This window comes from Rissa tridactyla, chromosome 13 (genome assembly GCF_028500815.1).
Source record: "Rissa tridactyla isolate bRisTri1 chromosome 13, bRisTri1.patW.cur.20221130, whole genome shotgun sequence".
Classification (NCBI taxonomy): Eukaryota; Metazoa; Chordata; class Aves; order Charadriiformes; family Laridae; genus Rissa; species Rissa tridactyla.
The window spans coordinates 8,890,850-8,905,334 of NC_071478.1; the positions used below are offsets into that span (position 1 = coordinate 8,890,850).

The 14,485-nt window shown below is 36.5% G+C and overlaps 1 protein-coding gene across 9 annotated transcripts in view; it reads left to right on the forward strand.

The window, feature by feature from the left end:
* The window catches only part of SFSWAP (splicing factor SWAP), a 51,864-nt gene that overhangs the window by 13,054 nt on the left and 24,325 nt on the right, over window positions 1-14,485 (forward strand). For all 9 annotated transcript variants that reach the window (XR_008469101.1, XM_054219244.1, XM_054219245.1 and 6 more), the window contains 6 exons: window positions 2,349-2,586; window positions 2,917-3,048; window positions 3,452-3,545; window positions 5,881-6,058; window positions 10,723-10,956; window positions 12,493-12,683. Coding sequence is in view for 8 of the 9 variants with exons in the window: in XM_054219244.1 (XP_054075219.1) it covers window positions 2,349-2,586; window positions 2,917-3,048; window positions 3,452-3,545; window positions 5,881-6,058; window positions 10,723-10,956; window positions 12,493-12,683 (1,067 nt within the window). In the remaining variant the exon portion in view is untranslated. The remainder of the gene's footprint in view (window positions 1-2,348; window positions 2,587-2,916; window positions 3,049-3,451; window positions 3,546-5,880; window positions 6,059-10,722; window positions 10,957-12,492; window positions 12,684-14,485) is intronic.

A 14,485-nucleotide genomic window follows, 5' to 3' on the forward strand; every position in this document is an offset into this window, starting at 1 on the left:
TGAGATTCCCATTTAAAAAAGCTTACTATATTAGCAAAATGCAGATGATAAATCCGCTTTGAACAGTTTTACTAGAGTGTCTAGCACTAAGAAAAAGCTGCAAAGGTAAAATTGTGTAAGATCACACTGAAGTGATAAAAACAGGTTTTAGTAGAGTATTGTGTTCTAAAGTTGGAAGTAGTTTTACAGTAAATAAGTAAGTCTTTTATTATACAGTCAATTCCTATAATTTTTCATTATTTTACCTTTTATTCTCTGCAATGGTGCAGTAGAATGTAGAAAATAAATTCCAGGAATATGCAAGATTGAAAATTAAAAATTGATCTTTTAAATTATATTTCTCATTGCAATATCTGAGAGGGAGTAGTAACTTTTAAGTTCCATAGCTACAAGAGGCCATTCTTAATTCTGTTTCGGGTTTTTTTTTTTTCTAAAAAGAACAACAAAAGCAATGATATATTTAAATTATAAGTGAGCATTGTGAAGGTTGTGTGTTCAAATGCTTTTTTCCCATGCCTGATGCTGAAATACCAAGACTTTCTCCTATTTCCATATTATTACTAAATCTTTGATCTTAGATTTTTCTTGAACCATTTCCAATAAATATAAATATAACCTCTTTCAAGAATTAACTTTGCTATGAAATTTTTAGCAACATTATCTTAACTCCTCTGAATGTGTCTGGTTTCCATTATCTTTGAAGCTCCTTAATTCAGGCCTTATATAAAACTCCTACAAGTTTTGTAAACTCTGATACTCAAAAAGGTGAAGTCAAACTTAATTGGATTTATGTGCCTTTAATTTTTTTCAGAATTCTGAAAGTCCTTGGTTCCTTAAATATAGAAATGTAACTTATCCTTTCGTTTATGGGACTTATCAGTTGATACTACTGAGATACAAGAAAATTTATATTGCAGCCTTTGTTACAGTAGGGTTTCATGATGATATAAATTTATAGGTAATGAGTAGTGTTACTTCAAAGTGGTGGTGCTGATGGATTTCTTGGGTTTTTGGTAATGTTGTTGCAAATAAGTATCACCATAATGATCTAAGCTAATTTTGATGCATTATAAGTTCAGAATACCCCAGATGATTACAGGCGTTGACAGAGTGTATTATATGGAGAGGAATATACATGGAAGTAATTTTTATTTAAAACTCTACCTTAAGAGAACCTTAATAAAACTGAAATAAGATTTCTGTGAACAAATCGAAAATTACTGGTTCTTTCAAGAAAGACTAAAATCGGAATAAGTATCTCTGTAGAATAATGCTCGTCAGTTTCTGGTGGCTTTCATGTCAGGCTTGAATCTGAAAGTACAGGATGCAAACTGGGAGGTTATAATTTAGTAGCAATGCAAGTGAGGTTTGCAACTTCTCTCCCTACCTGTAAAACTTAACAGATCTTTATTCTGCTCTCCTTATAGATTACTTATTCTTTGAAAAAAGTAAATACTGCCACACAGGAATGTTTATGAAACTTTTAATAGGATAATTCATTGTAATTGATTAAACTTTGCCTCCAGAAATGTAAACTCTTACTGTAAATCTTTTGAAATATTTTACCTGAATGCTTTCTGTTTATATGTCTTTCTGCAGAGAATCTTTAGATTTACAACAAGTAGCTGCCATTTAAAAGTGTTAAGTTAATTAAAGCATTATAAAATGTTGTCCTTGAAGAAAGCAAGCAAGCCATAAGCCTTTGCACTCTCAAGAAATAAATATTTAGAGTCAGAGAGGCCTCTAATGTGGAAAACTTGCTCAAATTGGTTGTTCATTGTATTGGCATTAAATTGCAAAACCTGTCTACTTTTGGAGGTTTCAGTAAGTGAGCCTGTGTCTATATATAGCAATACATGGTTTAATATATATATATATAGAGAGAGAGAGAGCGCGATACTGGTGGTTTAATTTCTCGATGTTAGTTTTGAATATATACGCATTTCTTTCTTAATGCATACATAGTTTTAACTGAGTTAAACCACCAGAGGTGAATTAGGTTAGGAAGAATAATTTCATATTAGGTCATTTTTTAATAGGCTTCTCTGGTTCACTGGTTTATTCATACCTACTTGACTTCCAGCTGACCTTCAGTATGTTCTGATTCTGTATCTTAACCTACATATTTCTTATTCATCCTAAGTGCATTAATATGAGTGTTCTTTTTTTTCTTTGGGTTGTTTTTTTTTCCCCACTAAAAATTAGATAGCATTTCTTAGTGTGTTGTGTAAATCTGGATTTTCAGTGTGTTTGTACAATGCAATAATGTTGTGGAGTTTTGTTTTAATTGGGTGTTTTTCTTCTAATTAAAATATTGTTCTTAAATATGTTTTTTTTTTTTTTTATAGCAACTGTGGCAGCCATGTATTATAGTTACTATATGCTACCTGATGGAACCTATTGCCTTGCGCCTCCACCTCCAGGAATAGATGTTGCCACCTACTACAATGCGTTGCCTGCAGGGGTGACTGTATCAAGCACTACAGGGGTAGCAACGGTACCTCCACCCCCTGGTACTACACCTCCACCTCCCCCAGACACAACTGAGAGCAGCAGTGGGTTGACTTCTACCACAACGTCTACAAGGTACCACGTACACATTTGCTTGTTGGGTGGAGAGGTCTCTTTCCTGCACTTCAAGATGAAATGTCTAGTAAGGGTTCTATTGTAGATGATTCCTCCATAACATTTGCCAGTGTTTATACAGCTTTGATTACCTCCGCTTTGATCTTTGATATTGTACGTGGTTATTGTTACTCAGTTACTATGAAGTTTTTGCATGATGGAAAAATCAAGCTATTTTAACTGCATAATGAACCCAGAGAGCAAGCCTCTATGTAGTGTCTTTTGTTAAAAATGAGTCTGAAAGATATTTATGTTCTATTTATAAGAACTATGTACTTCTGATGTTTTCAGCACAATTGCTCCAGTGGTTGCCATTATACCTCCACCCCCAGATATTCAACCTGTTATTGATAAGCTAGCTGAGTATGTTGCTAGGAATGGGATAAAATTTGAAACCAGTGTTCGTGCCAAGAATGATCTCAGGTAAGAGAAAATGTTATTTTAACTTCTATTGTAAAAGTTGAGGTTTTCATTTTAAAATATATTACCAGGACATGCCGGTCTCAAGAAGAGATGTACTGTCATTTTAATTGAAATTCAGGGACCTACTTAAAGGTAATGCAAAAGCATTATTGCCCAAATCAACCAACATTGATAATGATGCAAATAATGCCAAAGCATTATTGCCCCAAAACAACCAACCTAACAAAAACGTCTCTAGAAAGTATGCTCAGAATGTATATCCTCTGGAAGTTAAAGCATAATTTACAGTTTTTTTCCAAACATCAAATAGCATTCCATCTGCTAGAGAAAATTAGATGGCAAAGGGTTGTTGGTATTTACTATGTTCATGTGCATTTTCACATACTTAGTTTTCTTTTAACAGGTTTGAGTTCCTGCAACCATGGCACCAGTATAATGCTTATTATGAATTTAAAAAACAGTTCTTTCTTCAGAAAGAGAGCAATGACAACTGTCAGGTATGTGTGTGTTTGTACATACGTATATTAAAAATGTATTGTAATGAGAAAAAGACTTGCTTATCTGTTGTGCTACCGTGAGACGTTTTAAAAACGGATCTCTCTGAATTATGGAGAAATTCTTGAGCAAAGGATGTGAATGCTTTATTTTTTTTTTTCTTGCTTTTTAGTTTTGCATCGTATTTAAATAAGGATATGTGAGGTAGTGTGGTGTTTAGTTCTTGTTTTTTGGCATAAGCAGCCACTCAGTGTGGTTGCAATATAAAATGGCAACCTGAAAATCTTTCGACTTCTATAAAAGGGAATATATGCTTTGTGGATGTTTCGAGCTTTGTAGGATTGGGATTAGTGTTCTGTTATCAGAAAGGTTAGGTATAGCATTTTAACAACCGTACCTTCTCGTATGCCTCAGGTTCTTTGTAGAACAGTAGCACAGTAGCTAAACTACTTTTCTCATGTGCTTTTTTCTGAGAGAGGTTTTGTTAAAGAAGAGTCCTGTCATGACTGACTGAAACAATATTGGAGCTTCAAAATCTCACATAGGTTTCCTACTTGCTTTGCTTCTTCTAGTCCATGTTATTACAAGATGATACCCAGACTTGGCATCCTTGTTTTTAACTATTCTCATGTTAGCTAATTTCATTAGATTGTTCTCTTACTGAAAAGAAAATTGCAAATAGTATCAGAAATACATTATCTGATGTTAACTTTTCATCGGAAAGAGCTATTTTTTTTTTAGGCCCTATGTCATTTGTCATCTCAAGGCTTAGATTGGGGAGCCTTAAACTGAAGAAGGTAGGCCTGTGGGTAAACTCCTCAAAATCGCTTTGTGGAAAATGAAGAAATTCAATACTAGTTGCTGTTTGAAACACTTGTGTCTAATATTTTGCTTTAATAGTGAAAAATGTTTTGAAAACACTGTTTTTAAAGATAAGATGTGGTAAATATGATCTTATTCGGTTGATAAATTACATGCAAAATTACCCTGTACCACAATGCTGAATATTATTCTAGAATTTCTTATTTGCAAACCAGTGGATTGAATTCATAATACTTAAATAATTAATAAGGACTTGTTAACATTTATTTTGGGGGGAAATTGTACACTAACCAAAGTGTAATAATAAAGGATTCATTTTTAAGTGTTCAGATGAGTACAGCTAAGAAGCAAGCAGAAACTGGTTTAAGTCCCTTGAGGTCATGTGTAGCAACGCATATTTTCTTTCCTACTGCATGGTTTTGTAGATAATGCCATTCTCTTTAATTTTTTAGAATAATGATTTCAATATTATCTTTATGCTTTAGTAATGTACATATAGGCAACTAATGCAATTGATTGTTCTCCTTTTGGCCATTAAAGTTAATAAGAAATTGTACTACTGGTTTCAGTAAATAAGGATGAAGTCCTTGATTTCCTTGTGTTTTTCCCCTTCGAGGATTTTCAGAAATTAGTTCTGTTGGTCAGGGAATGGCTGCAGGGAGCAATGAAAGGATCTCTTCAATACCTGGTATTTCAACATCAAGTATACTTAACAGCAGCCAGTGGAAAGCAACCAACCTATTTACTGAGAGAGGCTCATTTAAATGTTACATTAGCTAATGTCATTGCCTGACTCCCCATGTAAATATTTTTAATGTTCTTCAATATCCATCTTAAAATTTTTATACTGTGAGTTTAGAGGCTGTCTTGAATGATTCAGTCATGTAATAGTAGAACCAGTAATTCTTTCTTTTTTTTTTTGAAATCTCAGCACATCTCTACTGTATCAGTCTAATGCCACAAAAACATCGATAGGCCCAATGTTCTTCAGTAAAATGTTGCAACAAATCAAACATGGTAACATGTGTTGATCCCTGTAAAACTTGATTTTGTAAAGAAGGTGTCATGCAATTGTACATTAGGAAAAAATGTCATAAGCTTTCATTCTGTCGCTGTGAATTAACTTTAATGGACTTTGTCCTGGACCCTGGAGATCAAGACCTAAAATAATGTACTTTGGAAAAAAGTATATGATTTTAGGGTCTAATTTTAAAAACATAATTTTTAAAAAAGTTGTTGGCAAAAGTGTACCAGCTGAAGAACATTTTCTTTGCTGTAAAACAGCAACACATTCTACTGTAGGTCTGTAGGTTTTGCAGACTGTGGGTTTAGGTGAAGCAGTGCATTATTTGCAGACTTTTGGTCATGAGTGCTTATTGATGTAAAATCAGCTGTTATGTGATTAGCTGATAATGTGATTTTTGAAATGGCTGGCAAAATTGCAGCACCACAGACACTGCATTAATTCTTTCATGAACTATCCACTTAGTAAGCTTGCACATTTCTTTTGAAAAGGGAGTATCTTCATCTGAAGATGTTCCAGCAGATACTGCCGGGGACACACCAAGTGAGACTCAGTTTGCAGATGAACATGCACCTGAAGATGCAACTGAGCCAAGTGCAAAGGGAGTTCCAGGAACTAAAAAAGATGTTCCTCCTACTAAAACTGTCAGTGATGGTAAATTGGTGAAAGGTATGTTAGCGTGATTTGTTGGACTTGAAAATATTTGTTGGCTTATAGTTAAGGGGAAAAAAAAAAAAAAGGCAGAGGGAGAGATGGGGGAAAGTAGAGAAAAGAATTTCATCATGCAGAAAATATTGTCACTGGAAGCATCAAAAAAGAACTGAAATAAGTAATTTGATTGCTTTCATATTTATTTCTTACCAGACTATCAGGTATTTATGGTCTGACAGAATAAATTGTTTTATTTCAGTTTTGTGCAAAGTTGAAGGCTTTCATCAGTGACCCCAGTAGAATCTTATTTTTGTCATTTTAAACTTGATAGTTACAAGCTCTGTGCAAGAAAGAAGTTATTCCTTCTGAATAAAAGCAGTAGTCTTACTTGGAACCATTCATACGGAGGAAGTACACTAGGCTTATTACTCAGTTGCTTAGTCTTCCCATGTTGGATGTTAGCTATGCTGGTAAAAAAGACCCTTTTCACGTGTAAGTGGAATGTTTTTCCTCTTGCAGTTGTAGCAGCAGAGGGACAAAATGGGAGGATCTCTTGGAAGCCAGTCAAACAAAGTCAGCTAACACACTATTAGTGTGCTGAGTTGGAGAAACGATTATTTATGCTGAGAACTGTTTTCCGGTCCTACCGGGAAGAGATATCTTAAATTTCTTCTTTTCAGTAAAAATGAAAAACTTAAATCTTTTAATCAGAACTGAAAGCCACCTGAAAAAAAAAAATCAGGAAAAACACTCTTGACTTGTGTTCCCATGGATGGATACTGCTTTCCTGCCACTCCAGTGGCTTTCTTAATTGCTGTTAAGTTTATCTTCTCCCTGTGGTCCCTTAGAATTCTTCTTTCTTCCTGCTCACTGCAATTTCTTTCCCTCCACATGCTGCAAGCTCCAGAGTCTTTGCCATGGTTGTCTGGCTGTCCATACTCTGCAGTTTCTTCTCTGGGCGGGTTGAGTAGCTTGCGCAGGGAAGGAGTGATCTTCCCCATCTTCAAAGATGCCCTATTAAGAGAATGTAATATACAACAGAAAATATTGTTTCTTGTTGTTGTGTCACTAATAAATGGCAAACCGGAGCCCATGTTTTATTAATAGTAATCTGCTCAAATTTAGATTATGGAATGTAACCAATGAGTCATTTCATGAGAATCTTATTCCTATAAACTTATTTTCATTTCCTCTAATATGGTACAAATCCCACTTTCCTGTAACCTAAATACAGTAGTTGGCTGTAAGACAGATGTAACATCCGCACTAGATTTTTCTTTTGCCTCTGAGGAAGTATTTTAGGATTTGTTTTGTCATATGAAAAAGTTGGAAAATCACTATTGTAATAGATCTTCTGTTGGAATTCTTGAGTTCTTTATTTCTGAACCTATTTCCTTACCACAGAATTACAAGGTGCAAAACTCATCTTTTATAAACCTTGGTTTGTAATTTAATTATTGTATTTCAGTTGACATCTTATAGGATATATGCAAAAGACATCCTGAGAAAGACAAATATTGCAGCAGACCATATGGTAGTAGGTTGCTTTGCTTGAGATGTGTGAGAAATTCCATTCTTTATTCTTAGAAGCTGCATTTTGTGTAAATGGTTTAGACATAAATTCTGTGTTCTTTTCAGAAAATGGTTCTCAAAAAACATTCTAAGGAAAGTTCTGTGAGGCAAAAGGATTAGTTCAGACTTAAGTATAGTTACATATTAACTATCCTTAGTATTTTTTGAAGATGCATTAATACAACCTAGCTTGAAGTGATTCACAATTTCCATTCTATTGTTGTATTCCCTGTTTTTTACAGGCATTCTTCTTCCTTTCAGTGTGCTGGTATGAGTGTGTAGTGCTGTCCTTTTGTGTTGGAGTAGTAGGGGCTGCTTGAAAGGAATAGTTGACCACCAATCTTCCTACAGCAAGACTAGCTAAGACATTTTGGGAGAAGTACTTAGCTTTTGCCTTTATGTCTCCTGTAATGAAGTGTTGTTAACTCCCCAAAGTAATTAATTTTCATATAGATGGAAATAAGTCCTTAAATACTGTTCTGTGAGCCTGCCAAATGCTTTTGTTGTGCAAACCATCGATTTAGTGTGAAGGAAACATAAAGGGACCATATCATACTGTAGTGTGTCAGATAGGAGCCTGAGCACAGTGTCTTTTCATCTTAAGCCTGAAAGAGTAGATTGTTCATTTGGGAAAAGAAGTAGTACTGAAACTAAAATTTATTTGGGACAAAATATGAAATTATTTATCTCGTCTCAGGAAATGTAATTCCTGAGTTGGTTTTGAGTACCTTTCTTTTTCCCCTGCTACTACTGAAGTATTAGAAAGACTTCGACATGAAGTTTCCAACATTTACTTAAAAAAACAGCAAAAAAACATAGAATCATAGACTACCAGGTTGGAAGGGACCTCAAGGATCATCTGGTCCAACCTTTCTGCGCAAAATTACAGTTTAGACAAGATGCCCCAGCACCCTGTCCAGCTGGATCTTAAAAGTGTCCAATGTTGGGGAAACCACCATTTCCCTGGAAGAGATTATTCCAATGGCTGATAGTTCTCGTTGTAGAAAACTTTCCTCCTTGTGTCCAATTGGAATCTCCCCAGGAGTAAGTTCTACCCATTACCCCTTGTCTTTTCCTTCTAAAAGTCCTTGTAAAACAGGAGTTTCCATCTTCTTTGTAGGCACTCTTTCAATACTCGAATACTGGAAAGTAGATGCCGGCTTGTGCTACACTCTTGGATTATGTTTTCCCAGGTGCAAGACTTTACGCTTGTCCTTGTTGAACTTCGTAAGGTTCTTGTAAGCCTGGTGTTCCTGCAGGGTGGCCCTCTCTTCCAAAGTGTCTACTTCCACACTCAGTTTGGTGTCATCAGCAAACTTTGTCAGGGTACACTGATCCCATCATTCAGATATTAAGCAGTGTTCGGCCCAGTATTGATCACTGGGGGCCCCCACTTGTGACAGGTTGCTGGTTTGAAAAGGAGCTATTGACCATGACCCTCCAGGTGCAGCCTGTCAGCCAGTTCCCCACCCCCCACACAGACCACTTGGCTAGACCGTAACGCACCAGTTTCTCCAGGAGGAGGCTGTGGGAAACTGTGTCAAAAGCCTTGCAGGAATCCAGGTAGGTAATGTCCTCCACTCGCCCCTCATTAACCGAGCAGGTTACTTTGTCATAGAAGGCGATCAGGTTTGTCAAGCACGATTTGTCTTTAGTGAATTCATGCTGGCTTTTCCCAGTCATGTGCTTCATTTGATTTGTGATAGCCCCCAGGGGGATTCATTCTGTAACTTTCCCAGGGACTGAAGTAAGACTGATGGGCCTATAATTTCCTGGATCTTCCTTTAAGCCCTTCTTGTAGGTGGGGGTGACATTAGCTTTTCTCCAAGTCTTCTGGGACACCCCTTGATCTCCATGACTTCTCAAAGATTATGGAGGGTGGCCTCATAATGACATGAACCAACTCTCTTAACACCCTTGAGTGGATATTGTCGGGGCCTATCAATTTGTAGGGGTCAGACTCCTGTAATAGTTCGCACACCAACTCCTCCTTCGCTAATGGTGGGGTCTGTGTTTGTGTCTACCTGGATTGCTGTTCCCAGCGCCTGGAGCCCAACAGTGCTGGTAAAGATAGAGGTGATGAAAGTTTTGAGAACCTCTGCCTTTTCAGCATTGTTGGTGACTAATTCACCTCTCCTGTTTTACAGCAGGCTAATATTTTCTTTCTGCTTGTTGTTTATGTACCTGAAGAACCCTTTCTTGTAGTTTTTGACATCTTTGGCCAATTTGAATTGGAGCTGAGCTTTTGCTTTTCTAACTGCATCTCTGCGTGCCCTGGCAATACCCTTACAGTTCTCAATGGGTATTCGTCCACTTTTCCATCTCTGGTACCCTTCTCTTTTGGTTTTGAGCAGACTCGGAAGCTTGCAGTTAGGCCAAGGGGTCTCTTGCTCTCCTTACCTCTCATATCTTTAAAGAGGATGAACTGTTTTTGTGCTTCCAGGAGAGCATTCTTGAAAAACTCCTGCACTCGCTAGCTCCTTTATCCTCCGTGGAAGCTTCCCATGGAATCCCTCCCAGCTGAGCTCTGAGGAAGCTGAAGTTTGCTCTTCTAAAATGTAAAAACCTTTGTCTTTTGTACTCAAAAAGGGTGCTCAGCAGGATCCCAAACTCCACAGTATTGTCAGCCAAGGCTATGGCTAACTGAGCTACTACGCAGCAGGTTTTCTTGGTTTGTGAGTAACAAGTCCAGCAGTGTCTTGTTCCTGGTTGGCACATCTAACACTTGTATGAGCAAGCTGTCCTCTGTGCTTTCCAGGAACTTGATGGGTAGCATGTGAGCTGCTGTATTGTTCTTCCAGTAAATGTCTGGGTAGTTGAAGTGACCCATAAGAACCAGGTTCTGTTGACCCAAAGCTTGCTTAAGTGACCCAAATATTGCTTCATTGGCTTTTTTGTCTTGGTTTGGAGGCCAGTAGCAGATGCCTGCTGTAAGATCTCACAAAAGATTGTGTTGTCCTTTCCCCCAAAATAATTAGCATAATGTAAGGATGAAACAAGTTTCTTCTTTTCATGTTGTAGTCTGCATGAGAGATGGGTAAAGTCAAGAAATTCAACCTGCTTTCTACCGTACTCTAATGATGTGTAAAATCTAACCCATTCATTCACAGCATCATTTGCTCCAATAAGCTTTGCGATCAAGGCCAAAGAAAATGACCTTCTTCCTTTGGAGAAAAACCGTGTTAAATTAGATGATGACAGTGATGAGGAGGAAGAAGAGGGTAAGGAAGGCCAAGAGAATGCTAACAGTTCTTCAAACCATACTCCAGCTGTTACCACTCCTTGTACTGCCGCTGAAGAGAAGAAACCCCAACTTACACAGGAGGAATTGGAAGCTAAACAAGGTATCCCATGTTACACTGAAAAAAAAAAAATGAAAGTCCTTTAGGCAAACTACAAAATTGTCATGTGAATAAGTTTGGCATTTTAGGTATTTTGAATCTTTACTATGTCATGTTAACAGGAATCAGAATTCTTTTCCCACAGCTTCCTACTTATTGTTAAGAATGAAATCTTCATTGGTTGCTCACCTAAAATCAAACTTGTAACACACTGGAGTTGAGTACTTTGACTTAATGCATGATCTTTCTGAATTATTTTTTTTTCCGTTATAACCTCCGAGTAAAACACTAAAATTCTAGTTTACAGATTAGCAGAGCCCAGAAAAAGGCATGTGTGTTTCTCATTTTCTTCAGAGGACAAGGAAATATTTCAAGCTATTTTTCAGTTATATGACACTCCCATATAGACTAATATCACCTTGTTGATGTTTTGTTACTCTTATAATGCAATGCCATTAAGTCTGTCTTTGGGTTTTTCCTGTTACTGTGTGTAAGGGCATGTGTATGTAAGGGCAGAAGGGTACGCTCTGTGAATTTGAATTAAATGATCTTTTAAAGGGATCATATTTCCCCCATTCCTCCCCAAGGCTGTTTCACAGCAGGGATTGTTTAATAAAGTGGAGATGCTGTCAGTGTTTACCAGCTTAAAAACTGAATATTACTCTTACAACTGTGAGCATGCCACAGGAATTTAATTTTTCATTTTCAAAATGTTTTTTTGCTTCTAAGTAGCAGTTCCTTTCAAAACTTGAGTAGCACAGGATATGCAATGGTGAGATATATATATATATCTCAAATATGAAATATTTTGTATGACAATAAAAATTAAGTGTAAAACATGTTTGGAAAAAGTTGTGTGTTGGAAAAACTGTGCAACTGAACAAAAAAACCCAGTCATCTTGTACATGCACAGAACATGAAAGTGGAAATGTAATATGAAAAAGGTTAGACAAAATATCCATTAAGTACACAGTTAAATAAATTGGCTTGTTCTCTTTCTGTAATCACATAACAACAACTGGTGGTTCTAACAATGGCAAAAAAGTTTCTGAAAATTTCTGGAGCAGGGCTTTGTGTAAACATTTTAACATGTAAGTAGGGCTGGAAAATACAAGGTAAAGATCAGATCTGTGGAAAGAGCAAAATGGAGAGTTTGAATCACTTTAACAAGTACAAGAAAAAGCTTCTGAATTTACCAAGCTACTTTTTTAGATAGCTTTTGTGAATAGAAAATGTCAAGTGTCCTGAATTTTCAAGGTTGTATTTTCATGTCATTTTCTTTAAGCTTAAAAATTTTTACTTCACCTGTACCGCTTTTTATCAAACAAATGATATATCTGTGAATTAAGATGCTTGGAATTTCATAATTTCAAGCTGATATGTCTTTATTATGTCTTTGAATGGATGCGTTAGAAAGGTTTGGGAATGGTTGCAAGGGCTGCTTGGTTGCTTCTGTTGGGGAGTGTGTGTTTGTTTCAAGGAAACCTAAGTTCCCCAAGGTGACTCACGCTAAACTTTACGCTTAATTGTCTTTCTCAGCAAAGCAGAAACTAGAGGATAGATTAGCAGCTGCAGCAAGAGAGAAGCTTGCACAGGCCTCCAAAGAATCAAAAGAAAAGCAGCTACAAGCAGAACGCAAAAGGAAAGCAGCACTGTTCTTGCAGACCCTGAAAAACCCTCTGGCAGAGGCAGAAACTGAGAAAATTGAAGAGAGTTCCTTCAATAACGAGGTAAGCAGGAAATAAATTTCTCTTCACCATAAAGCTAGCAGAAAACTTATCTATAGAGTATGAATCTGACAGTATGTTATGAAGTTGACTGAAGAGATGGAAGCTTTTATAAATGGAGAGAGATTTGAATTTTAAACACTTAATCTTTTTCGGTTATCTTACATGTGTCTGTCATTAAAGAACTAATAGGGAAACATGATGCATAATTCAGAGGTCAGTTAGCCAGTTACAGAAAGGAAAATGAGCTTGCAAGTTAAACTCTGTACTAGCAGTCCCTGAATTAGAGTGCTTACCTTTCAAGAGTATTTGGATATCTGTTGTGATGTTTACTTATTTAACGTGTATTTTGATATGAGTAGACATCTTCAGGTTCAGAAATGATTCACAGGCAACTGAGCTTACTTTAAGACTTGTTTTTCACCTGTTCTGCTGGGTTTTGTTGTTTGATTTTTATTAATTTAACTGACATGGAACTGAGATGAATAGGTAGTGAACTGATCTATGTGATTCAAGGTTTCTAGTTGGGACATCCTTAATCAAGAAAACGAATACATAGGTGGGAGAAAACTGGGCTAAATAATGGTTGCTCTTGATCATCTTTGTGTTAGTTGAGTATTTCCTGTAAACTTCTTAAAAGCTTAGAATGCTAGGATGTTTTTCTCTCTTTCAGGCCCAAACTTAGTATGTGAGTTATAAAATGCTTTTTTTATTATAAGGATATGATTTTTAAAATAAAGCTAAATTTACAGATAGTGGCACAAACTTCAAACAAATATATGTATGCACGTTATTCACTGGACGTAGTCAATGAGGAGTCTAAACAAAAAACTGACAGTGAAATAATTGGCAGGGCTAATTATTCTCCTAGCTGTCTTCCAGGGAACCGAATGTAGGCACACTGCCTGTGCCTACTTGATCATGAAATGATGTAATCCACAGGGTTTGTTCATCAAAACTTCTTGTTTTGAAGAGTAGAAGCAAGTATCTTTCTGTAGCAAATCAATTTGGAGTGTTAGTATTCCTGCACTTCTTTCAAAGAACAATTTTTGATGGTTGTGTTACAAATTCAAACCCTCTGCTTATTTCTAGAAAGCTACTAGGAAATAGTCATGTGGCTGAGGCAGACTGCTTTCCATCTTTCCTCTGCCTTGTAATTCTCTTGTCCGTTTGCGCCCGTTGTCATTGTTTGGATAGTCAATCGCAGTAGATGATACTAGGATAATATCAGTTTGAGGGCTTTCAGAAGCTCTGTTTTGAGTAGGTCATCGTGATATTGCACTCTTAGGCCAAAACTAAGAGTAACCTGGATATTGATGATGACTTAATATCATCATCACATCATCCTCCTTATCACAAAGAGGAAAAAGAGGATTTATCATGCAGAAGTAACTGCTGATCGGTTAGTTGGCATTATCTTCTGCAGCAAGCAGAACTACTACTAGTCAGTCCATTGATGAGTAGTTGTAATAAAATCTCTTTTTGTGTAAAACCTTGAGAAATCAGTTTTATAAGACTTAGAATTTTTGAGTAGGCAAGGTTAAAGAGGAATCTTGGGCCAAAAGAAAACCTGTATTGATCAAAGCCACACACTCACATTTTTTCCTGATAAACAGAAAATGATGTTTGAAATACCTAAGAAATAATGTGTTTCACATAAAACCTTTCTGATTTCAATAAATATAGTTTTAAAAGCCTAAGTGAGGGATTTGAATTTATTATATAGGAAAATCCTTCAAGTATTGATTTGTTCATGCATCGTAGCACTGTCCTGAAGCTTTTCTCTCCATCTGCGCGTTTTGGCA